Source organism: Cynocephalus volans, chromosome 2 (genome assembly GCF_027409185.1).
Source record: "Cynocephalus volans isolate mCynVol1 chromosome 2, mCynVol1.pri, whole genome shotgun sequence".
Classification (NCBI taxonomy): Eukaryota; Metazoa; Chordata; class Mammalia; order Dermoptera; family Cynocephalidae; genus Cynocephalus; species Cynocephalus volans.
In genome coordinates, this window is record NC_084461.1 from 89,466,062 (window position 1) to 89,493,759 (window position 27,698).

The 27,698-nt window shown below is 37.1% G+C and overlaps 1 protein-coding gene across 13 annotated transcripts in view; it reads left to right on the forward strand.

Moving 5' to 3' along the window:
• PAM (peptidylglycine alpha-amidating monooxygenase) overlaps positions 1 to 27,698 on the forward strand; it is a 282,338-nt gene that overhangs the window by 135,736 nt on the left and 118,904 nt on the right. For all 13 annotated transcript variants that reach the window (XM_063087956.1, XM_063087955.1, XM_063087961.1 and 10 more), the window contains one exon: positions 23,647 to 23,704. In XM_063087956.1, the coding sequence (XP_062944026.1) occupies positions 23,647 to 23,704 (58 nt within the window). The remainder of the gene's footprint in view (positions 1 to 23,646; positions 23,705 to 27,698) is intronic.

Genomic DNA, 27,698 nt, shown 5'->3' on the forward strand with positions numbered 1-27,698 from the left:
AATAACTGAAACTGGGTCATGTATAAAGAAAATGAAATTTATTTCTTTACAGTTTTGGAGGCTAGGAAGTCCACAGTGAACAGGGGCATATCTAATGAGGGCCTTCTTCTTGGGGACTCCCTATAGAGTCCTGTGGCAAAACAGGGTATCACATGGCAAAAATATGGTATGAGTGAGAGCTCTCTCATGTGCTCCTTATAAAGCAACCAGTCCACACCCATGATAACCCATTAGTCCACGAATAGATCAAACCATTCCCGAGGGCACAGTCCTCAAGATCTAATCACCTCCCAAAGGCCCCCACCTTTCAAATATAATAATTGGATTTTCTACACTCATAACACTGTTACAGTGGAGATGAATTTCCAACACAGGAACTTTGAGGGGACTCATTTGACCAATAGCAAGTACTTTATTTTTAAACATAATCACAATCGCCATTATTACCATTAATAACATCAAATATCTAGTCAGTGTCAAATTTCTTTGTTATATTTTTTAAACATTGGTTTGTTTTTATTGGGATCCATATGTGGTCCACATGATGAATCTTGTTCTCTTTTAAGAATATTGATGTTTCCTTTTTCTCTTTTTCCCTGTAATGTATTTGTGAGGAAACCAGGATATTTATTCCGTAGAGTATTCTGCATTCTAGGTTTTGCTGATTTCATAACTGGAGTGTCACTTAACATCTCCCTCCGTCCCTTGTGTTTCTTGTACTGGTACATCTAGAGGCGTGATCAGACACAGTTTAGAGTTTTTGGCGAGAATACTTTATAGCTGGTGAGTACTACAAACAGGAGGCACACAATATCTGATCGTCTTACTTCTTGTGATGTCAGTACTACTTATTAATTTAAGAATGGCGAGATTGATTAAGTTATTATAAAGTCTCCTGTCAGCTTTTCACCTGTTGGTTTTAGCAGCCAGGGATGATCGTCATTGCCTAGGTTCACTAGAAGTTGCGTATGATAAGCATTCTAATTCTGTCATTCTTCGTGAATTTGTTAGTGGAAATACTTCTATACAAAGAAACTCTCCCTCATAAACTATTTGATTATCCTTAAATGAAGTCTGTATTGTTTTCACAGTTTATGTTCTGTAACTGCTGCATGTGAAAGGTCAAGTTTTCTTATAACACCTACTAAAGGCCACTGGCTTAGAAACCTAATTATATAATGATAGTATTTTAGAATTGTTTAGTTTTATTGTACTTAATTTTGCTGTGTGTGTGTGTGTGCACGTGTGTGTGTAAGCCTGAGAAAACATAAGTAAATAAAGCTGACTTTAAAGCATCGAATTTTTTTGTTTAGAATTAGGAATTTTCTGAGTTGATTTAAAGAAGGATGCCATGAACTGAAGTGCAGTGTTTGTGTTGGTAATGTAAAATGAACTGATGACAAGTAAAAACATATCTGGAAAATGGGCATTTGCAGTTTCTAAAGCTATTTAGTTCATTGTAATAATAACTCCATTAGCTATATGGCAAGTATCCACCCCTGGGAGTTTAGAAGACAACCTTTGTAGAGTCATTTCTTTTCTTGAATTATTAATATTGTCTTTGAATGGAAGTTGGAAAATTATAGTGGGATAAATTTGGTTTGATAGCCTTTAAGAAAAAAAGCATAAATAAAATCCTTGTAGGAAAAAATGACTCAGTGCTCTGGAGCTACTTGTATAGAAACAGGCCTTTTATGACAGGTTATTAGTCATGTACATAACAAAATTCAACAAACAAATTTAACCAATGTTCACTGCGTACCCAGTTCCTATGCCAGGTGGTCTTTGGGAATACAAAGAAGCACAAATCAAGGCTTCAGCTTATAGAACACAGTCCAATAACAAGAGACAGACTAGCAAAAAAGGAGTTTTGTTATAACTGCCTAATGCTGAAATAGAGATGTTTATGACATGCAAAGGAAAATCAAAGAGCATTCCAAAGAATATTTTTATATTTGATTTTATAGTTCCTCTTAAAAGTTCAAGGCAAAGGCTGCAAATCTATTGAAGTGTTCCTTTTATGAGTCGGAAGTCTAAGGAAAATGAATAGGTCACAGAATCACTGTCAGAAAGGTACGGAGAAGCAGAATGACTTTGCCCTTGATCATTACAGTTAAATATATGGCTTCATCATTAAACATAAGTACCCCATGCCTGTTGCGCCTCCTCTTTGGAAGAAAAAAAAATTATTTTTCAGAAGGCACAATTGCCTTACATTAACTTAGAGTTGAATTGACTTTCTGTCTCTTATTCCCTCAAGATCATCAGGCTCATTAAACTGGGAATTGGCATTTTTTCCATTCTTTTACTCTTATGTCTTAGTATATCTTGGCAGCTAGTTAAGAGAAGCAGCAGAAAATGGCAGATGAGTATATATTTAGTTACCATTGTTATTTTACTAGACAAGAAGACAAAGACTCCAAAAATTCTGAACATTCCAGGTCAATAGACTGAAATAGGCCCAGTTACCCAAACATGATCTACTTGCTGTTTAAACTTAGAATAATGTTGGTTTTGTTTTTGGTTTCACAAATGTGCTATCAGGACCTATTGTTTGCCTACTCAACAGACATCTCCTCCTCCTGTCTTGCCTAGCAGAATTCCACTTTTGTTTCAGCATTGACCTTCCCTCGCCCAGAAAGTGAATCTCGATTACATTAAGCTAGTTGTGGTCATTCCTTTTCCCTTACTAATGATTGGTTTAGAGATAGGCATGTGATATAATTCTGGCCATTTAGATGTGAGGGGAAGTCTCCTGGAGCTGAAGTGCTTCTGGGAAAGTTTTATTCTTTAAAAGGGCCTTAGGGAAAAGACTTTCCACTGGGCTTTTGAAATTGCATTGTGAGCACATCATACTGGAAGCTGCTGCAACCTTCGTGAAGAAAGACTCAGAGAGATAAAAGGCAGTGTGCTGAATATGACAGAGCTGAAAGGTGGAAAGCCCCTGATTCCTTGATGAAATTGGTGAGCTCCTGGATGAAGTAAACACTCCTGCATCTGCCCTTTCTCTGGACTTCTCATTGTATGAGAGACTTCATCTCTGTTAATTTAAGAGATTTTGAGTTGGTCTTCTGCAGATTGCAATCAAATGCATTCTTAGTAATGATAAACATTTTCTTGTACCTTTTACATGTGACTGAGGTGCCATGTATTTGATTTAGTATGGTCTTTGTGGTGTGTCCTAATGACTGTACGCTCAATACACTGTAAAGAGAAAAGGGCTGCTTCTGATAAACTCTTCAGTAGCCCTAACTATGCACTGCAATTTTGCTTTCTTAAAATCATTGTACCAATTTTAAGTGCCATCAGCAATGAAATTAAAAATTTAACCATATTTCAAGCCGAAAATTCTGCAAATAGTTATGACGAGTTTATAAATATATTTCAGCTTTTTAAGATTATTTGCATATTTTACATCTCCTCTTCCATAGAAAACCTATCGGGCAATGGTATACGCTACTAATACCAGTTATCAATGCATAACAAATAGTAAAGTGCAAATAATATACTAATGCATTAATTTTCAAGTTATTCTTCACTTATATATGTAGCAGAGTCATAGTTTGTGCACTATTTTTCAAATAAGCCTAGAAAACAAATATTTTACTTTAAAAAACTGATCTAACTTAGATTCTTAAGCCCCTGATCTCTGGGTAGCAAGGGAAGAAAACCTTAAAAATATCAGTTAAAGTATCTTATGCTCCTCTGGTTCAACACAGTCAACTCAGTATTTATCAAGCTGTTTCTCCTCCTCTTCCTTTTACTTATTTGTCATCATAGTATCTGGATGTACGGAAAGAGTGGTCTTACATGAATGGCCTTGGATGGTGGAAGAGGTCTGAAATGAATGGGGTTCACTGGCTGTTCCCTTAAGTGGTGTCTACCCCAACAGCTTTGACTATGGAATTACCCTCCCTTTGGCCAAATAATTTTTTTTTCTTCCTCTTTCTCCCTGGAAGGATATTCCTCTGGGTCATATTCTTTCCCTTTCCTAGTTTACCATTAGCCCTGCCCTCTTCATTGTGGTCATAACAGAATGTTGGGGAACCAAATGTGATTTATTAAGGAGAGAAATGTGAATACAACATCTTGATATTTTCAAAATATTAGTTTCTTTATGAATATGTAATGCCTGAAACCCAAAGCGTTGCCCAGAACTGTAAGATTTATACAAATAACCTAAAGTATATTGGATCATTGCTAAAAGTTGCCTATTTTATTGCAATATGTGCTCTTTTCTTACTCTTATGTGAAAAGTATCCACTTTTGTCATATATCACCTTATTAGTTCTTAATGCATTATAAGAAATTAAAATTAGTATATGCTGAAAGGGTAAATCGGGTGTTCAGGTTCCTAGGTTTGTGCTGACACCACTAGGCTATGGAATAGGAGTAGTTTCCTGGGTTAAAAATCAGATACTTCATGGCAGTACACTCTGCTTGAGTTTATATAGTCCCAGTATAGTATTGTTTCAAATAATTTTTCTTGCACTATTTTATTTTGAAAATTTGGATTTTTAAAAATTAACCTATTAACCCATCCTTTTTCTTCAGCCTTCTAAATCTCTTACTTGGTTTTTGTTGTTGTTGTTACTATTTTTTTTTACTTTCCTTTCATTGATGTTCTTTCTTTCTTTCCTGTTTCTCAAGTTTCCCTAGGCTCTGTGATGATCAGTGAAGGAGCTGGCGGGAAAATGTTGTGGTGACTCTTACGTGCTGTTGCTGCAGGCATTCGTTCACTGGGAGGCAGAGTGCATGACAGTGCTCTAGAGGCTGGGGGTGAATTATATGGACAGTGAATGTGTGAGTGTGGCTGGAGCTCTATATGGCCTTGAAAAGAGCCTGAATCATGAGGAGAGTACCCACCATCATGGTCCTTCTAAGAGGAGCCATAGGGAAGAACTGGGTTTTTTTTTTTAATAAGTTAGGGATATTAACAAACAAAAAAGTAGATGTCCATGTATCAATATTGTATTGTAGCCATGCCTGTGAGAAAACTGCTAATGTAGGAATTTTGATTAGTGACTTTATCAATTACTCCCTCCTTCTTGAAACATTCTCTTCCTTTAGCTTCCATGACATAAGGTCTCCTGGTTTTTCCCTAAACCTCCTGGCCGCTGTTTATTGGCCAGCCACTTCATGTCTCTGTCAGTTGTATTTTTTTAATTTTTTTCTCTCTCTTCTCACTAAGTAGCCTCCTTGTATTAGTCTGTTTCTGTTGCTTATAACAGAATACCTGAAACTGGGTAATATATAAAGAAACAGAGAGATCCTAAAATGGCGGTGGCTGCAGTGGTTGGTGCGGAGTAGCTGAGGTGGAAAACGCGGCTACTGGGCCTTAGGCAGCCGGGAAACTTGTGGACCTTCCTCTTGGGGTCTCTTAAGGGAGGACTGCTGCTGGTGGCCGGTCGTGGGGGCTGACCGCCACTTTGCCCTTGGCAGGAGAGGCTGCCTCATTTACAGGCAACAGCTTTGAAGTGTGGACCAGGAAAAGAACTGTTTCTTAGTTGCAAAAGCAAGTCTCGAAACAGGGAACACGGCGCCAGGGCTGCTGTGGATGCAGACAGGATCCCGGAGGCCGGGGCCGTGCTGAAGGCAGCCAGCTGCCCTATTCATGATTCGAGGTTTCAGGCCGGCATGAAAGAAAATTCCTGGGAGCGCCCGAGCCACGCCGCGGGACCAAGTGAGCAGCCCGAGGCAGCACTGGCCGAGAACGGGGACGGCGACAACGCAGAGGCAGAGAGGGAGCCGCCCGACCCCGCACAGCCCCGTGAGTGACCCCCGGCCCGGCCCTGCTCAGAGGGGGGAGGGGGCGGACGCCCGCCCGGCTTCTGCCCACCCCACCGGGACACTCACCAGCCCCAGGGCTGCTTCCATTTTCATAGGTGGTGGCGGCTCCGGCCTGGCTTGGCCAAGCCTGTCCTCCTCGCCCGACTCAGCTCCTCACTGAGCCTTCCAACTTGCTTGCTCCGGCGCGGGGCTTCCCGGGGCCTGCGGGCCCGCTTCCCCTCCCACTCCCTCCGCGGTTCTCTGGCAGGGCTGGTGGCATAGGGCATCCCCGGCCAGCGTCGGGAGGGCAAGAAGTACGGGCTGGGCCGACTGTCACTCCACCACACTCTGGGCTCCGGCTCCCGGTAAACTTCCTGTTACCGGGAGGCAGGTACCATCTCTGCGGCCACCAGTTCGGAAAAACACCTAACCAATTTCTGGTTAGGAATAGTGTGGTTGGAGAGTTCCCGAGTTCACTTGAACCTGCCGGAGAGCTGACTGCGAGTGGGCACCGGACTCGGTCCGCGCCGGGGGGATTCAAAGGTGAACCGTATGCTGCGGGCTCCTCCCCCGAGGAGCTCACGCTCTGTTGTGGGAGATAAGACAAGTACACAAATAACCACGATACCAGGAGGAAGGTGATAAGTCCTGAGAAAGATCTACACAGTGCTACAAAGGCACCCAGAGCGACTGGACGTCTGCGCTTAGCAGAAACCTTGTAGACTTCCTGCGCGAGGCACTACCGAGCAGGGTCTTGAAGGCCCAGCTGATAGACGAGGGCTGCAGAAGACATGTCCCAGCCCAGCCCAGTGTGCACAGAGTGGGGAGACATCCGGCTAGGGAGGTGGAGACTCGACAGAAACCACACACCCTGTGGGGTTGCCACTGCATGATCCAAGAGCCCAGGCCCGAGCGCACGGACAGGGAGAAGTCCTGCATGGGAAGTGGAAGCTCAGCAGAGACCACACACCCTGCGGTACTGCCCCGTGATCCAGCAGCCCAGCAGATTCCAAGCTGACCAGAGAGGTGGCTCCCCAGAGAGGCCCAAGACCCAAGGCAACCACACACACAAGGCACTAGAGGCCAACTGAGCAGTCACGGAGGTAGCCATACCAAATTGGCAACCACAGCAACATCTTAGTTAGTCAATAGTCTCAAACCGGGGGACTGTGAAACCCCCTGTCACAATGAAAAAGCATCAAATAAAAGATACGAAAAATACAAAAAATCAAGAAAGTACACCACCAAAAGTTAAGAAATCTCAAACTCTAGATCCTATAGAACAAGAAGCCCTTGAAATGACTGACAAAGAATTTCGAGTGATAATTCTAAGGAAACTGAATGAGATACAAGAAAACTCAGCTAGACATCATCATGATGAAACGAGGAAAAGTATACAGGACCTGAAAGAGGAAATGTACAAGGAAATCAATGTCCTGAAAAAAAACGTAGCAGAACTTGCTGAACTGAAGAAGTTATTCAGTGAAATAAAAAACACAATGGAGAGTTTAACCAGCAGGCTTGTCGAAGTTGAAGAGAGAACCTCTAAACTTGAAGATGGGCTGTTTGAAATAACACAAGCAGACAAAAAAAAAGAAAAAAGAATCAAAGACATTGAGAGAGATATCAGACAACCTGAAGTGCTCAAATATCCGAGTCATGGGTATTCCAGAAGGGGAGGAAAATGGAGATTGCATTGAAAACATATTCAACAAAATAGTGGCAGAAAATTTCCCAGGTATAGGAAAAATCACAGATCTTCAGATCCAGGAAGCTCAACGATCTCCAAACGTATTCAACACAAAAAGGCCTTCTCCAAGACATGTTATAGTCAAATTGGCAAAACTCAGAGACAAAGAGAAAATCTTAAAAGCTGCAAGAGAGAAGCGTCAAATCACCTATAAGGGAGCCCCAATCAGATTAACATCAGACTTTTCATCACAAACCCTAAAAGCTAGAAAGGAATGGGATGATATATTCAAAATACTAAAAGACAAAGATTGCCAGCCAAGAATACTCTACCCTGCAAGGCTATCCTTCTGAAATGAAGGGCAAATAGTATATTTCTCAGACAAACAAAAATGCGGGAGTTCACTACCACACGACCACCCTTACAAGAAATCCTCAAGGGAGTACTGGGTTTGGTTCCTGAAAAATAACTACCACTGCCATAAAAACCCAAGAAAAATCTGAACCCGCTAGTATAATAAAAATGGCATTCGTGAAGAGAAAACAAACAAACAAAAAGGCTATCTACTACCTAAGGAACCAACAAAGACAGAAACCAAATAGTAAATCAGAAAGCAAGGAACAAAAGACACCTAAGACAACCAAACAACCAATAAAACGCTAGGAATAAATCAACACCTTTCAATAACAACTCTTAATGTAAAAGGCTTAAATTCCCCAATCAAAAGACACAGACTGGCTGACTGGATCAAAAAGCAGGACCCAACCATATGCTGCCTACAAGAGACCCACCTCACCCATAAAGATTCACATAGACTAAGAGTGAAAGGATGGAAAAAGATTTACCATGCAAACAGAAAAGAAAAACGAGCTGGACTAGCTATTCTTATATCTGACAAAATAGACTTTAAACTAAAAACCATAAAAAGAGACAATGACGGACACTACTTAATGATAAAAGGACTGATCCATCAAGAAGACATAACAATCATAAATATGTACGCACCCAATGTTGGAGCAGCCAGATTTATAAAACAAACTCTATTAGACCTAAATAAGGAAATAGACACTAATACCATAATAGCAGGGGACCTGAACACCCCACTGTCAATATTAGACAGATCATCTAGGCAAAGAATCAGTAGAGAAACACAAGATCTAAACAATACTCTAGACGAATTGGAATTGGCAGATATCTGCAGAACTTTCCATCCAACAACCTCAGAATATTCATTCTTCTCTTCAGCACATGGATCATTCTCCAGGACAGATCACATATTAGGTCACAAATCAAGTCTCAATAAATTCAAAAAATTGGAATTATCCCATGTATCTTCTCAGACCACAATGGATTAAAACTAGAAATTAATAACAAACGAAACTCTGGAAACTATACAAACACATGGAAATTAAACAGCATTCTACTTAATGACATATGGGTCCAAGAAGAAATCAAGCAGGAAATCAAAAAATTTATTGAAACTAATGAAAATAATGATACGTCATACCAAAACCTGTGGGATACTGCAAAAGCAGTATTAAGGGGGAAATTTATTGCATTAAATGCTCACTTCAGAAGAATGGAAAGATGGCAAGTGAACAACCTAACACTTCACCTTAAAGAACTAGAAAAACAAGAACAATCCAAACCTAAAGTTAGCAAACGGAAAGAAATCATTAAGATCAGAGCAGAACTGAATGAAATTGAAACCAAAAAAACAATACAAAAGATCAATGAATCAAAAAGTTGGTTTTTTGAAAAGATAAATAAAATTGACAAACCATTAGCATGGCTAACCAAAAAAAGAAGACAGAAGATTCAAATAACAAAAATTAGAAATGAAACAGGCGCGATTACAACTGATTCATCTGAAATGCAAGGAATCATTCGAATCTACTATAAACAACTATACGCCAACAAATTTGAAAATCTGGAGGAAATGGATAAATTTCTGGACACACACAAGCTGCCAAAACTGAACCATGAAGACGTAGAAAATTTGAACAGACCAATAACAATAAAGGAGACTGAAGCTGTTATCAGAAGCCTCCCAACAAAGAAAGGCCCAGAACCAGATGGATTCACAGCAGAATTTTACCAATCATTCAAAGAGGAATTGACACCGATTCTTTACAAACTATTCCAAAAGATTGAAACGGACGCAAATCTCCCAAACTCATTCTATGAAGCAAACATCACCCTGACACCAAAACCAGGTAAAGATATAACCAAAAAAGAAAACTACAGGCCAATATCCTTGATGAATATAGATGCAAAAGTTCTCACTAAAATACTCGCAAACAGAATACAGCAACACATACGTAAAATTATTCACCACGATCAAGTGGGATTCATCCCAGGGATGCAAGGTTGGTTCAACATACGCAAATCAATAATAAACTCAAACACAAGGACCATATGATCATCTCTATAGATGCTGAAAAAGCATTTGATAAAATTCAGCACTCATTCATGACAAAGACCCTCTATAAGTGAGGTATAGAGGGAAAGTATCTCAACATAATTAAAGCCATATATGCCAAACCCACTGCTGAAAGCTTTTCCTTTAAGAACAGGAACTAGACAAGGATGCCCACTCTCACCACTCCTATTCCACATAGTGTTGGAAGTACTAGCCAGAGCAATCAGAGAAGAGTAGGAAATAAAGGGCATCCAGATTGGAAAAGATGAAGTCAAACTGTCCCTGTTTGCAGATGACATGATCCTATATATCGAACAGCCTAAAACCTCTACGAAAAAACTCTTGGAATTGATAAATGATTTCAGCACAGTAGCAGGATAAAAAATCAACACACAAAAATCAGTAGCATTTCTTTTCTCCAATAGTGAACATGCAGAATGAGAGATCAAGAAAACCTGCCCATTTACAATAGCCACCAAAAAAATAAAATACTTAGGAATTGAGTTAACCAAGGATGAGAAAAATGTCTATAATGAGAACTACAAACCACTGCTGAGAGAAATCAGAGTGGATACAAGAAGATGGAAAGATATCCCATGCTCTTGGATTGGAAGAATCATCATAGTGAAAATGTCCATACTACGCAAAGTGATATACAAATTCAATGCAATCCCCATCAAAATTCCAAAGACATTTTTCTCAGAAATGGAAAGAACTATCCAGACATTTTTATGGAATAATAAAAGACCACGCATAGCCAAAGCAATGCTGAGCAAAAAAATAAAGCTGGAGGCATAACACTACCTGACTTTAAGCTATACTACAAAGCTATAATAACCAAAACAGTATGGTACTGGCATAAGAACAGACACACTGATCAATGGAACAGAATAGAGAATCCAGAAATCAACCCACACACTTACTGCCATCTGATCTTTGACAAAGGCACCAAGCCTATTCACTGGGGAAGGGACTGCCTCTTCAGCAAATGGTGCTGGGATAACTGGATATCCATATGCAGGAGAATGAAACTAGACCCTTACCTCTCACCATATACTAAAATCAACTCAAAATGGATTAAGGATTTAAATATACACCCTGAAACAATAAAACTTCTTAAAGAAAACATAGGAGAAACACTTCAGGAAATAGGACTGGACACAGACTTCATGAATATGACCCCAAAAGCATGGGCAACCAAAGGGAAAATAAACAAATGGGATTATATCAAACTTAAAAGCTTCTGCACAGCAAAAGCAACAATTTACCGAGTTAAAAGACAACCAACAGAGTGGGAGAAAATATTTGCAAAATATACAGCTGACAGAGAATTAATATCCACAATATATAAGGAACTCAAACAACTTTACAAGAAAAAAACAAGCAACCCAATTTAAAAAATGGGCAAAAGAGCTAAGTAGGCATTTCTCTAAGGAAGATATACAAATGGCCAACAGACATATGAAAAAATGCTCAACATCACCCAGCATCCGGGAAATGCAAATCAAAACCACACTGAGATACCATAGGATGGCTAAAATCCAAAAGACTCTGAACAATAAATGCTGGCAAGGTTGTGGAGAAAAAGGAACTCTCATACATTATTGGTAGGACTGCAAAATGGTGCAGCCTCTATGGAAAATGGTATGGAGGTTCCTCAAACAATTGCAGATAGATCTACCATATGACCCAGCTATCCCACTGCTGGGAATATACCCAGAGGAATGGAAACCATCAAGTCGAAGGTATACCTGTTCCCCAATGTTCATTGCAGCACTCTTTGCAATAGCCAAGAGTTGGAACCAGCCCAAATGTCCATCATCGGATGAGTGGATATGGAAAATGTGGTACATGTACACAATGGAATACAACTCAGCTATAAAAACAAATGAAATACTGCCATTTGCAACAACATGGATGAACCTTGAGAGAATTATATTAAGTGAAACGAGTCAGGCACAGAAAGAGAAATACCGCATGTTCTCACTTATTGGTGGGAGCTAAAAATTAATATATAAATTCACACACACACACACACACACACACACACACACACACACACAAAAACCGGGGGGAGGGGGAAGAAGATATAACAACCACAATTACTTGAAGTTGATACGACAAGCAAACAGAAAGGACATTGTTTGGGGGCAGGGAGAAGAGGGAGGAGGGAGGGAGGTTTTGGTAAGGGGAAACTATAATCAACCACAATGTATATTGACAAAATAAAATTTAAAAATAAATAAATAAATAAAATAAAATAAAGAAACAAAATGTGTTTCTTAGTTTGGGAGGCTAAGAAGTCCAAGGTCCAGGGGAGACATCTCGTGAGGGCCTTTTCCTGGTGGTAACTCTACAGTGATACAGGGTGTCACATGGCGAGAATGGCTTGAGCAAGAGAGAGCTAACCTCCTCACTTGCTCTTCTTTTAAAGCCATCAGAACCATGCCCATCACCAACCAAAAACAATCAGTAGATTAATCCATTCACAAGGGTATAGTCCTCACAATCTAATCACCTCTTAAAGGCCCCACCTTTCAATTACCATAATACGATTTCCCACCCTCTTAGTACCGTTATGGTGAGGATTAAGTTTCCATTACATGAACGTCTGAGGAACACATTTAACCCACAGCACTGCTGTATACCCATTGCCCAGTTACCACCCAACATTTATGTTGCATAAATTTACATCTTTAGGCCAAACCTTTCTTCAGAACTTTAGACCTTTGACCCAGCTGCCTGTTGACATTTACATGTGGATTTTTCAAAAGCTCCTCAAATTCAACATTTCCAACGCCATGTTCATTATCTTCTTTAACCCTGGTTTTCTTCTTGTGTTTTATGTCTCCATAAATGGCACCACCAATGGATTCAGTTATGCAAACCAGAAATCTATGGGTCATCCTTTACACTGCCTCCTCACCTAACACAAATCCACTCCCAAGTCCTGTCTAATTTACCAGTGAAATGTCTCCAGAATCTGTCCTCTTCTCTCCTTCTGTGTTGTCATCACCTAGTTTTGAGCTACTGTCATCACATTTCTGATCATCTGCATGGCCTTTTTACTAGCCTCTGTGTCAGTTTCCTACAAAAAAATTTCTGTGTTTTCTGTTGCTGTCAAGAAAAACAAAACAAAACTACTAAAGTTCTTAACATGGACTATAAGACCTTGCATTGTGTGCCACATCTTTCCAGTCCAACTTGAAACCTGCTCCTCTGTCCGTAAGTACTGGCTTTTGTTTTCTCAGTCATACCAAGTTCAGTTACAGGGCCTTTGAAAATACTGTCTCCTGTGCTAAACATTGCCAACCCTCCTTCACCTAGATCATTTCCCCTGAATTATTGACTCTTGTAGCAACCTGTATTTCTCCCATGTAGCACTTAAAACAGTAAAAAATTTTAGCATGTTTGTGTGATTATTTCTTTGCTAAACTGGTAGACTGTAAGGCCTATGAAGGTGCTGACCATGTATACTCTTACTCACAGTTTTATGAATGTAGCAGTGTCTAGTTCCTGGGAATTGCTCAACATGTATGTTTGGTAAGTGAATGAATTGATGGGTGTAAGAATGGATTTCTACACAAGTATTAGAAGAGATTTAAAGGTAGGCAAGTATTAATGAGATGACTATGGCAAGATACATTATCAGCACCGCACTCTACCGAGTGAGCCACAGGCCGGCCTTGGCAAGATACATTAGAACAGGCCCAGAAAGAACAGAAATTGAGAAGGCCACTTTGTTTTCTGGTGATTAATTTTAAACTTCAAGAGAATAGAGTGCAACTCAAGTAGCAAAGTAGTTGACAGGCCCTTTCAAGTCTAGAGTTTCTCCTGTGGTGCTATACTGTCCCATTATCAAATGTAAGCCACTTAGCATGGAAACATGATATTTGGGGTAGTGATTATGGAGCCTTTTCTGTTTTGAGGCTTCTCCAAACAGATTTGATAAATACAGTCAGTTTCCAATCATTTGTGCTAAAGGAGAGGAACATGGGTGTGAATAGTTAATGTTGGCACACAATTCAGAAAATTGACTGCTTCCATATTCAGGGAATCTAGATGAAAAGCATAAAGCACTAGCTTAAGGTTACGTAAGGTGAGTAGTATAGATCATCGGCAACCTCTGTAAGAACAGCACAGTTTCCCTTGCATAACTTACTACCTGCCCCCCAAGGAGAATTCCACCACTATCACCACCCTGTTATGTCATAGGCAATTAATTATAGACCATTATTAGCATGTTCCTTTTTGTTTACTCTTAAATGAAAGTGTGTGAATGCTCTAAGACAGATGTTCCCTCAACCAAAATATTTTTTCCCTTATCATTTGCTCATACGGATTTGTAATTCCCAAAGATAAACCCTTGCCAGGAAAGTCACTTCCATTTGAGCTTCTTGGCATTGAGAATCTTGTCATCATCAGCCACAGTGTGATTATAGTTTTAAAATGCAAATGGGATTCTGGGGTGAATCAACTGAAGAATGAAATCCATATGAAAAAGTGATGCTGTGTAAAACCCTAATTAGGCAGCATCTAAATACAGGTTTCAGTTCAGCCTTTCTTAAACTGTGAGTTTATTGCCTCCAAAGGAGGTAAGTATGTGCAAAATTTTAAAAAGTATTTATAGAGCTTCCAGTATGTGCCAGATATTCTAAATGCTGAGGATGCTAGGCAGACACTATTACAAGATTATATTCTAGGTTGGGATAAATATCCAAAAAGTTGGCGTGGCTGGAGCCCAGTTTAATGGTAAGGACAAGAGTGGAGGATTTTGGAGATTCATTTGGGAATGTTTTAATATAAAAATTTCACAATGACTATTTCTTCTAGAGTTTGAGATATAAATAGGCAACATTAAAAAAATTTATGTGGTAAGGAAAAGACAACAGGGAAAGGAAAATGAGACTAGACCACATTCAAAAGTGATAGTTTAAGGAATTTTATCTGTGATTAAAGTATCTTAAATTCTGGTTTCAGAGAGGTAGATTTTTTAAACTGAGCTTTTTGATCCAGAAAATTTTTTGCAAGTTGGTATAATTTTCTTTGCACTAGCTGCCCTTTATACTAGCATGACGTACAGAGTACAAACACTGCAGACTCAGTATAAGCTTATTGTGCATACTAAAGTCACTTTGGGAAGTAGCAATTTGATTCTGTTACCTATTTGGATCAATTAAAAGAAAACTTTGAAAAGTAATTTTCCAATTGCTTTCTTCCTCTCATAATCAAAATTCTTGTCAAGGATGCCTAATCATTTTCTGTACTTTTCCCTTGTTGGACTGGCAGAAGTACCAGCAATCCTGAGATTTCCACTAGTTCTTTGATGAACTCAAAGTTCTTTAAGCCCACAGTGAGTACTGTGTGAATACGTAGGGGTGTATGGATCTTTAACAGTTTGTCTGGACTGGATTTAAGTTGTGCATGATCTGGGGTAGTATAGAGGTTACTACCTACTTTCCAGGCAACTACTATAATGTATAAGGTCACAATTGCCATCATGAGATGGTTCTACTGGTTCTGTTTTTTTTTTTTTAATTTTTATTTTATATATTTAAAGTGTACAACGTGTTGTTTTGATATTTGTATGCATAGTGAAATTATTACTACAGTTAAGCCTATTAATCTGTTCATCACCTTCTACAGTTTCTTTTTTTCTTTTTTTTTGTAGCTCTTGTTATTTATGACTAGAGACCATACTACACACCATATAACATTCCTATGGCTTATGGCCTGTTTACAGAGAACAACTAGTTTGCAAATAACCACAGAAATAAGTAAAAGGGCCATACCCAGGTAAAACTGGGTCATGTTCTCTATTTGTACACCTATTCATGTCACCACATTGAATAGTCTCCTTCAGAAAGGTAGTCTGGGGAGATTCTTGAAGTCTGCACAATAAAGGAATATTATCCAGTCAGGATCAAATCATAGTGCTCAACACTAGAATCTGAGTACTACCTTTGGTTTCCCAAAACAAAATTTACTAGTTTTACAAGAACAGTTTTCATGTGTAATAGTATATAGAGTCTTTTGTTTCTCCCATATTAATTTAAATAAGCAGTTGATTTTGTTAAGTTCCTTTTCCACAGAAACCACTGCATCTCTGTCTCACAAAGGACTGAATCAAAATAGAGGATGCTTTTTTCTTTTTTTTTAAAAAAATTCTTTTATTGAGACGTCATTGTACATATCTGCAGAGTACAGTTGTGAATAACAATATCTGTGTGCAATATGTGATACTGAAATTAGGATAAGTATATTTAGCCTTATGAAATGTAATCATTTTTTGGCACTTTACCAATTCCTTGCTAACCCCTGTCCCCTTTTCCCACCTCTGGTAGCATCAGTTCTTTTCTCTCCTTTTGAAAGTTCAACAAATTATTATTATTGTTGTTGTATCTTTATTTTTTTAGCTCCCACTTATGAGTGAGGACGTGGTATTTCTGTTTCTGTACCTGGCTTTTAATGTAATTTTCTCTAAGTTCATTGACATTGCTGTGAATGGCAGAATTTCATTCTTTTTTATGGCACAGTAGTATTCTGTCATGTATATATACCTCATTTTCCTTGTCTAGTCATCCATTGATGGGCATTTAGGTTGGTTCCAACTCTTAGCTATTGTAAATAGAGCTGTGATAAACATAGGAGTGCAGGTTTCTCTTCGACATGATGATTTCCATTCCTTTGGGTGTATACCTAGCAGTGGGACTGCTGGATTGTATGGCAGTTCTATCTGTAGTTGTTAGAGGAACCTCCACACTGTTTTTCATAATGGCTGAACTAATTTACAGTCCCATCAACAATGTGGGAGGAGGATTCCCCTTTGTCTGCATTCTTGCCAACATTTGTTATTCTTTGTCTTTCTGATAATGGCCAGTCTAACTGGGGTGAGATGGTATCGCAGTGTGGTTTTGATTTTCATTTCCCTGATGCTTAGTGAAAAGACAACCTACAGAATGAGAGAAAATATTTGCAAGCTATGCATCTGATGAGGGATTAATATCCAGAATAGACAGGAAACTCAAACAACTTAATAGTAAAAAAACAAGTAACCCAATTTTTAAAAAATGGACAAAGGAGCTGAATAGGCATTTCTCAAAGGAAGATATATGTATATGGCCAACAGACACATGAAAATAATGTTTTTTTCATAAATAGTTTATGCAAGGTGTTACTGAACACCGTTGTCTACATGAGAACTCTCAGTTAAAAATAGGTAGTAATAGAATACATAGGAGTTCTTTAGTAATAAGGGTTTGTTTGGTTTTTTTTTTTCTTTTCTAGCATACTATCTTCTTTTGTCAGAAAAATATGCTTTTACTGGATAGTTCCCAATAACAGCAATAAAGAGGCATCAGCAATATCATATCCCTCTTGGTTCAGATTTGGCTGATGTGCCAAAACAGATAGCACTGGGAGACATGGCTATGTAGATTCATATTATTTCTCCCTTTTTGTACATCTGAGCCTTATGTTAGCAGTTTGAATCTGCAGTATTTTATAGACAGTCCCCCGACGCCAAGCTCAGATACAGTGTTCTTCTCACACAGAGAAAAAGAGGATTCATGATGATGATATATGGAAAATTGTGAAAGGTTGTACTGATAGTTTGGGTTGAATTATAGAAGTATCCTTTCTAGGACAGTGTGTTAGAATGAAAAGACTATTCTAACAGGCAGTAATGTGCTGTTTTCATATCTTCAGAATGTGTTAGAGAGAAACATTGATCTGAGTTATATATATGTTTTCGAATAACTTTTACAGAAACAAAATGATGACAAAATTAAATAGCTGTGGCTTTTGTCTAGATCATTGACGTCTGTCAACAAGCTTTCACGAAATGCTCTCAAGTACTATTGAAAATGTAGGAGACTTGGACTAAAACTTCTTGTTAAATTTTATGTGTCTGTGATTCCCTTATTTCTCCTATTAATCAAGAAAACAACTAAAATTGTATCTTAGGGAACTGACAACATTTTCCTTTCAAATATTAGGGAGAGGCTTGAAAAATAACCTTTTAATAGCTATCTTTCCATAGTGTAAAGATAAATGCATTAGTGAACTGGGTACAAATTCCACTTCATCAGTTTGTAGATTTTTTTTTAACTGAAACAAGTTACTTACCTTCTTTAGCTTCAGTTTTCCATCTTTAAAAAGTTGTCTGTAATACCAACCTGATAGCATTATTATGGGAAATAACTATGATGCAAACGTTTAAAATAATGTAGGAGGCTCAATAAATGTTCTCTATTTTATAAGGTATCATACGCTAAGTACTGATTGTATATTTCAGTCATTTGTGTATTTTTGCATATTGTTGAATGATAGAGGTCATGGGGTTAGGCTGTTAAATTGTCTTCTTGGTGTTCATCATGCAGTAAAGAAAAACATAATTGGTTACTTGCCCACATCAATGATATGATATCTTGAAATATTTATCATCCAAGTTTTCTTGATATTGTTACCTCAAAAGGCTATGCTTTTTTTAAAGTTGCTCAATCAGTATGTGATTACATATTATTATAGTCTTAAATTCTTAAACTGACTGCTGTTTGCAGTACAGAATTTAAATTTAAAGTAAACATCCATTCTTGGTGACCTGCTATAGAAATTAACCTGTCTCTATGAAATAATATTTTGTGACCACCTAAATAATCTTTTTTTTCCCTGTGCTGTAATGAGCTCATAATAGTTTTTCAGAGGCCTTTGTCTAATCCATTCTTCAACACTTACATATCTTATTTAAAAAGGAAAAAGTTATTCAATTACTTATGGAGAGCTTTAAAATATAGGACTTGTCTCAAAGTTAGAAAAACAGAGGCATGAAGATTTAAAGGACTAGCCGGAATCACAATTTAAGTAGGTTAAAACTTGGTATCAAGAAAGACACCTAATTAGCTCTGTCCACTGGAGCTGGGATACACTGTGCTCTCCTGCCCATGGACATCATAACTCGAGCTTTTGGATTCTGACTTAACCAACAGCACCATCGGCTTCCCTGGTTCTAAGGCTTTTGGACTTGAACTGAGCTACGCGACCAGCATCAAGTTTGCAGAGACCTATTGTGGGACTCCTCAGCCTTCACAATCATAATCAACTAATTATGAATACCTTATTTTAGAGTTTAAGGAAAATATGCTACATTTAAAAAGCAAAATTATACAGTCACTAAGAGCTGATGAAAGCCTTGAATAAAATGAAGTATGAAATTACAAAGAGAAAAATTTTTTCAGGAAACTTAAAGTAACAAAGATTATTAAATTCTTTGTTGACATGATTACAAAAAAAAATGGCTAGTCAAACAAGTATTGGATTTTTGTATTTTAATGCTGTATGCCAACCCAACACCCTGTATTGTTTACAGCTAGAAATGATATTATAGCTAAAAAGATGTACTTTACAAAAATAACAGATTTTATGAGTAACATCACTTCAAATGATTGCTTTTATATTGAGTTTTCAATACTTGGATTCATAGGAAAGCTGTTTAGATCTGAGGACTTACCTGACTTTGTATGTTTTTTGGGTTTTTTTTAATGTTCTTGAAAGATAAACCCATAGACTTGCTCTTAGATGACATCTTTCAGGTAAAGATGTGTAACCCGGGAGTAGTTCTTACAAATTGTATACAAAAAAAGAAGCCAATTTGTATTCCATATAAACCTTCTCTTTTCCAGCATGTTGATATACATTCATCATTCCCAGGAAAAGAACAATATTATAAAAATCATTCTTTGGAAAAAATGGCATAGCAAGAGTTAGACTATTTCTCAACTTTCTTAAGAGTAAATAAGAGGTGGCATCATATTTTTAAAAAGTAAGGCTTCAATAATAAACAGAAAATTTGAAGAAAATGAGCATAACAAAAAGAAACACTGTAATACCTGGCACCTCAGATAAACTTGATTTCTAATAGCATGTTTCAGAAAATGTAATAGTGAAAATACATAAATACCTAGAAGAGGAGAAAACAATGAACAAAGTGGTAGACTTAAAAGTATTAAACAACCTCTTATGTCAAGAAAAATTAAGAATGTTTGTTTATGATATTTGTACACTGACTATTATAATTTAATTTAAAAATAGTAAAGGTAGGGAAGTTTTTAAAATTAAGAACAGTATTTTATTGACTTAGTGAAGCCATCACATAATCTCAATATGTAGCTAAAATTCAGAAATGTGCTATTGTCTTGGACAAGTTGTGTGTGAATTGGTATATGCTCTTATCCATTTATTAAGACACCTAAAGAAATAGAAAGCCCAAATTTCAGCAAGCCTTGGTCTGGCCAGGCCACAGCATCTTCTTGTCTTTTAATAAATGGGTTTAAAACTATTAACTTACCCCTAAGTGCCATTTGAACTGATTATCAAACATCTTGATATGTATATATTCTAATAGTCATTCAGCTCAACGATTTCATACTTTCTCATTACTTCTTACTTATGAACTGTTTGAAAGTGTGTTTGTTTTTTTCTGATTTTTTTTCCATTGTTTATTGTTCATCTCTAATTTAACTGCATGGTTGTTAGAGAACTTTGTGTAATAAAATTTGAGAGTTGTAAATCCTTGTGTTCCATATGATTTTGAAGAGAATGTATAGTCTCTCTATGCTACCTCTTGAAATATGTTGCATTCATTTCTTTTTATAAATGTTGCTTTTATGTTTAAAAAAAAAAAGACATCTAATTATATCTGAGGGTTTTGAAGGCTTTAAATCCTAACTCTGACACTAACTACCTGAGTAGCCTTAGGTGGATCAATAATCTTTTTGTGAATCAGTTTCCATTTCTGTGAAAAAGGCACAGTGCCTGTTAGACCTACTCACAGCATAGTCGTGAGAATGAAATGAAGTAACATTTTTTAAAAAGTGCTTACTCATACTTAGCCAGCCTGAAGAGGACAGAACTTGCCTCTGAGTCATTAAGATTTGGCTTTTCCAGGTGGTCACCCGTGAGGATGTATCTTCTTTATGTAGATCTTGAGCACAGAACTTAATTCTGGAAACTTAGCCATGGTACCAAAATACTCCAGAACAAAATCACCTATGCCTTTTATAATTGCGGCAAAGAGAATAAATTACCTTTTGTTATTCCCCGTTCTATTGAACTGTGGTCTTCAGAGCTTTCAGCTAAAGGCTAATTATTGATTTGATATTCAGTGTATTTTTAAATGTGCTCTTTTTAGAAAAAAGTTTTATCTTCTTTTAATAAAATTATCCTTTATCTTGAAAAATGGAGCATTAGTAAAATCCTAAATCAGGGTATGATGGTACGTGGTGGACCATTGGTGCAAACTGTAATATAGACTTTGTTCTTCCAAAATAATTGTGGAGGATGCTGGTATTCTATAGAGGGCTTCCTTCATCTGTTTCTCTCTTTTTTCCCCTGCTGGCTTTAATAGCTCAGGAAAGCAACAGTTGGAATCTGAACACATTCTTATTTTTAGAGAACTTATAAGCTAAGAAATATAAATTGATAGAAGACAGACATTTCCAAATTATTCTATCATTTAAAATTGGCAGCTGATGATGAGAGCTAGAATTATAGAATTACATGGATCTGATAAATTCTGAGTATACATAGCAGTTTACTTTGTTCTGTGTATTGTATGTAACCATTGTTGTGCTTAGTGTTATTTTTTTTAATCCTGAGAACCAACTTATTGAATGTGATATATCTATTTATCCCTATAACTTGCTTATTCCAAAAACAACTTCAGGTGGCTTATAAGCAAGTCAAAACTGTTAGTCCACATTTAAAAGAATTTCTATTTTGTTAGCATTTTATCACAACCTTTTGATCCTTTCTTGTTGTAAATATTTGGCTTAGCTACTTTAAATTTTTGTTCTTTTATTTGCTTTTAAGTCATTATTTGCTGCATTACTATGAATAATCTCTAATTCATTAGCCAGACTGCCAGTGTTCAGATCTCAGCTCCTACTCTTGTTAGTGTCAAAGATAAACAAGCCAGTCACGAGTTATAGTGGCAAGGATAGATTTTATTCAGCAGTAACTATTGCAACAGAGAAGAGGGTCCAACATGAACTGAACTTCATCAAACAAAAAGGAAGAGACCTTTTAAAGGAAGGGGTGTACTTAGGGAAAGGCACTGAGGGATGTCAAGGGGGTTTTGGTCTATATGATGGGGCCATCTGGGTTTGTTAATTGGTATTTATCAGGAGGAGAAACAAACTTCTTCTATCTTGACAGGAAGCAGTGGTGTACATTAGAGTAAGACACCCCCCCCCCAGGCTGGAAGCTGAGCAGAGTTATCCCCTAATGTTTGAAGACAGTTTGGGGTGGTAGAAGATTTACATCTCAAAGGGGCAAAGAAAGGGCATATGCCTGTTACCAGGTTTTGGTTGGAACAAATCATGCCTGGCACCAAATAAGTGTATTACCTAGAAATAGTAATAGCAGCAGCAGTAGTAGCCACCACATATCTTTTGGTCCTGAGTTATTTGTAGCTCAGAATGATCAAACAGAAAAGACTCTTGAGTTTATAATGTTTTATGTGAGAACAGGGTAAGTGACATTAGTAATTCAGAAATTAGAAAAATATTTATGAGTAATCTTGTGCATTGTAAGATCTTTAAGCACTATTTTGCCTATATATTTCTTAAGTTTTGGACACACACAGTTCTTTTCTCCAGCATGTATATGGCTTAACCTCCCTAATGCACAACCTCCAACATTTCCCAGCACATTTCCTTCAGCAAAATAAGGCTGAATTTAAATAATTATAGACTTTTAAGAAATTAAACAATTTGCTCAAATAAGAAAGAATAGCATATACAAAAGTAGTAACTAAGACTGAATCACATTTTTGTAGTTTTTCAAATTTTAGGATAATTTGCTTTCCAACACAGAAGTAAAAATTAGGTAAAATATTTATAATTTTTAGGTGCTAACCAGTAGGTTTAGAGAAATCCAGATTATCTCTGTGCATGTTTGTGGAGTTTGTTGACACCAGCACTGTGGAGTAATAATCCATAATATATGAATTATTAAGTGATTATAGCCTATATTTGCATTGAGTGCATTATCAACCATAGGACATACTTCACTGCATATGGATTTCTATTAAGGAACTGGAGTGCATAGATCAACGGAAGTCCATTCTTCTTAAATTACAATTTTTATCACTAAAACTTCTTGATGTTAATATATTTGAGAGTAGAAAAAAATGACCAGTTAGTTAAGAGGCCAATAACTAGAAAAGAAAGAATAGTTTCAGTTGATTTTTTCAATGTGCTACATAAAAATGTTAAAGGAAGGGAGAACAACCAAATATCATACTATATTCTAAGACCAACTTTTATTCATTGCACTTCTCTAATTAATATTTGGGGCATTTGTAAAGTGATTCAGGAAATTAAATTTTTAATTTTGCAAATAGCAAAGGTAGTCAAACTAACTCCTATCATTTTAAAATCATATATATTAAATTGTTTCATTCTATTTATGCAAGCATCTAAAATGTTACCTTCTAACTGTGACAATTCTAGAAATGTTATTCCCAATACTTGGTTTTATAAACAGGATCTAAAGTTGTTCTGTAAAGAGTCTTAGAAAAATGTTGAGGGTATCTAAGTTCTAGACTTAGCCCCTGCACTGACCTGCCACCCAAACCCTCTCAGCAGGCAACCTCACCTAACAGGGCCAGTACTTTTTCAGTCATAGAGGCCTTGCTTTTAATAGTTATTATTTCTTCCTTACTAGCAGCAGTTTAATTTGGATTTTGTATTTTTTTTTTTAATAGTCTGATACATACTTCTGCATGTCAGTGCGTTTGCCGATGGATGAGGAAGCCTTCGTGAGTAAGTATCAATTGGATGGTGGGGTGAGGGAGGGAGCCGTTGAAGGGAGGCAGCTATTTGAAATCAGTGAAAGGTTCTATTTGATGGTTATGAGCGTATTAATCTTTTACTGTCAGTTTCTAAAATGCATTTATCATGCCTAATGCGGAAACAAACTAGAGAGAGCCACCAAGAGACAAGATTACAAACTGTATCCAGAGAGATTCATGGGTTATATTAGTTAAGGAGCTGCATACAGATGTCAGTGGCTGCCAATACCATGTGGTCCCATTTGTATAGTATTGGTTTTCTGTCTGTGGCTGGAAGCTTAATTCTGCTCCGCTCAACAGACTGTTTATTTACCTGCTGGTTCATCCTGTAAATCGACTGCATTTAGAATCAACATTGGGGAATGTAAGATTCTTCCTGTCAGACAGGTAGATGGAGAGGGAGGGAAGGAGGGAAGAAAGGAGGAGGGAGGGACAGAGGAAAGAAAAGAAGAAAAGGAGGGAGGGAGGAATATCTGTCTGCTGTTTATATTATAGAATAAGAGGACTCTCAAATGACAGGTCCTTCCCCAGCTGAGCCTTTAAGTCAGAGAGGAAAAGTGACAAAGCACCATCTGTTTCTATCTAGGTTGTTTTAATTTAAACATCCCTTATGACAGACTTTTAACTGTTTGGGGAAGAGGTATGACTGGCAAATTATTCATGGATTTGCTTTTTTCATCTTTACTTTTCTGGTTTGAGATGTTGATTTTGGAGAGAAAGTGATGCTAATAAGAGTTGTACTTTGGTCCCTTGAAACTAATCTTCCAGTGGGCTGTCTAAAATGGCTATTATGTGAATTGTGAAATGTGTACAGTAGCCTTGGGGCAGTCTGAGGATGAATTTTCATGAGGTGCTCCCTGCAGGAATGTACGTTATAGACCTGCAAAGCCAGAGCAATGTGCATTTACTTTTTTCCACACACTTCAGTGGCAATCACAACAGAAAATACAACCTATAACAACACTCTTTAACAAAATTTACTCCATAGTTAGTTCTTAAGAATGAAAACCATAAGGAGTTACACATTGCCTGGCTGTTGTTTTATAAAATATTTAGATATTACCAAGAAAAATGTTAGGAAGGACAGCACTCCCAGATCCTGAACTGAACAACTTTTAAGACAGAAAGATAATTTAAGTTCCTAATTATAGTGCTTTGAGTAACACCGAATGTAATTTAGAATACAAATTCATAATTAAAATATTAATAGTAAAGCTCTCCTTAATTTCATATCCATGTGTTTGGCAGCCTTGGAGAAAACATTTAATCATAAAAGGAATTTTACATAAATTTTTTTCTTCACTAATTATATATATATATATGTATATATATGTATTTTTTTTTTCAAAGTTTAGGGGGTAGTCTTGATTCCTCCTGTTATACACTTTGAAAACAAGGCCACCCTGCACACCTGTATAAACATGGCAGTCATGTGTCACAGCAATATTATGGGTCTCACATTAATAGGTTACTGGTTTGTTTCTGGAGGTTCATGGTAGTATGTGATTCAGAGCTGGTGACTCTAAGGACTATAAATATATATCCTGGAATGTGTTACTGCTCTCCTAATATAAATGTGTTTACTTTCACGTAATTTACAATTTTAAAGTACAAGCGAATACATTCAGTTGAGTAAAATATTCACAGGAAACCCATGAAGGACTATATTAGATCCAAAGTGCTAAACATTTCTGCATTTTCTTAGGCAGCTCTCTTCTATGATTAAAAACTGTTCCAAGATCTTTAAATGGTCTTCAAAGATTAACTAACTCTCTTAGTATTTCTTCTTTAATTGCTGGGAGGATTACATGAATGCTAGAAATTTTGTTACCTGTTCAAAAAGGGTTGTTTCATCTCAGTGTGAGTCCTTTAACATACTATACCTGGGTTATTTGGGGTTACCATTGTTTGCATAATCCACCAACCACAGAAGTTTAGGTTTAGGCAAATTAGAATTGGAAAATTGAAAGCCAAAGAGAAATACTAAACAATTATTTATATAAGGGGATATAAGTGAGGGAAATTTTGCATGTAATTATTTCACCAAAGAAGAGTTGTAAACACCCATAATACTTTATTATTTTTATTTAAAATTTTTCTATAGCAGCTCTATTTGTTTATTCTTTTCTTGTGACACAGCAATTTTACACTTTGTTTCCATTATCTGTGCCTTTTTAATTTTTGAATCCCAGCAGGATATATGCCATAGAATATGGTAAGGACTCAATAATAGCTTGCTGAATACATGAGTGAACACTAAAAAAGCACTAAAAATGCTGCATCTTCTGAAGCAGTATTTCAAATAGTAGACAATTTATGTTTTAGCCTTAAATTGTACTCTTATTTTAATATAAGGAATCTTTTTTTTTTTTTTTTTTTTTTTTTAGAAAAATCACTTGTTCATTAATTCAGCAAACTTTAAAAATAAATTTTTTTTAAAGATGACTGGTAAGAGGATCTTAACCCTTGACTTGGTGTTGTCAGCACCATGCTCTCCCAAGTGAGCTAACTGGCCATCCCGTATATAGGGATCTGAACCCATGGCCTTGGTGTTATCAGCACCACACTCTCCCAAGTGAGCCATGGGCCGACCCCTAATTCAGCAAACTTTTAAATTTCTGCTATATGCCAGTTATTGGGCTAGGCAATGGGGATGTGAAGTATGATACAAGTTCAAGTTCATACTAGAAGAATTCTAGAAGAGAAGAATACAAGTGTTAAAACATGTAAAAAGGATTTTCTCCTTGTACTTTTCAAATTTCTGAAGAAAACTGCAAAAGGCAGAGACCAATTTAGATTGCTTATTAGGACTAAGACAAATTCTCTTGGTGGTGTTAAAAGTCAAAATTGGATTTAAATAACTCATAATTTTGGCTTTATGTTTGTGTGACTAGTTATGTAACCCATTTTAAACATATTGCTTAATTCTGAGAAAATACCATCACAATCGTTATGGAATTCATATGTATATATGCCTATTATATTTACATATGAGCACACAACATGAATGATATCCGTATTGAATTATTACATGTGAATTAAAATAGGTGTTTGGGTAAATAGTATGAAGATAAGAATAATTCTTATGTTTGTAACAAAATTACAGCTTTCCCTAGAGCATTGCTTTTGTTTGTTTAAGAAATCACAGAATTGGAATGGAGGAACATATGATAAATCTGCATTTGACCACTGAACTGTGGTGCTGTCTAAAAGGTGTTTTACAGACACTCAGAGGAATTGGCTCTGACAGCAGCCCACTCAGCCAAGAAATTTGACTGTCAACTTCATCCACTTGCTTTCCCTCACATGGATGACCAGTAAATAAATGTGTCTTTTCCTTAGTGAAAGATGGCAGGTCCCTATCTATCAAATCGCACTATACAAATGAGATAGAAGCCATTGAATTTAGAAATAGATGAAATTAACCTAATGATTTATTGCTTTCCGTTTTCTTGGGCTTCTCTCTTGAATGTAGAGAGAACTGCACAATTGCGGAGTCAGACTTAAACGTTTTCAAATGTGACCTTTCCTAAAGCACAAGTGCAGGATGATGCTGGGATACTTCAAAAACTGCAGCAATCTAATTTTTGATCATGCTTACTGGTCACTAGATTATGTGACTATAAAGACCAAGGTCTGGCACGGTACATTGTTCATAAGTTTATGTTTCATGGCTTTGACAGAGTACATAGAAGGGTGTGTGTGTGCATGTGCATGTGTGTAAGTCTCATCCCCAGGCAGTCACTCTGTCACCTTTATGCTTCCAATTAGTTGACTGAGTATTCTTTCACTTCTCTCTTTAAGTAGAATCTTCTCCAATATGAATAATGTAGCCTCTGTCTCTCAGATGACCACTGAGTACCTTCCAGCAGGCGCCCTAGGAAGCTCTTCTAGTTTCTTGGTGAAAGGTACTTGGAAAGATCTATCTAGCACAAATAAGGTACACTAGACTAGATGTCTCTGAT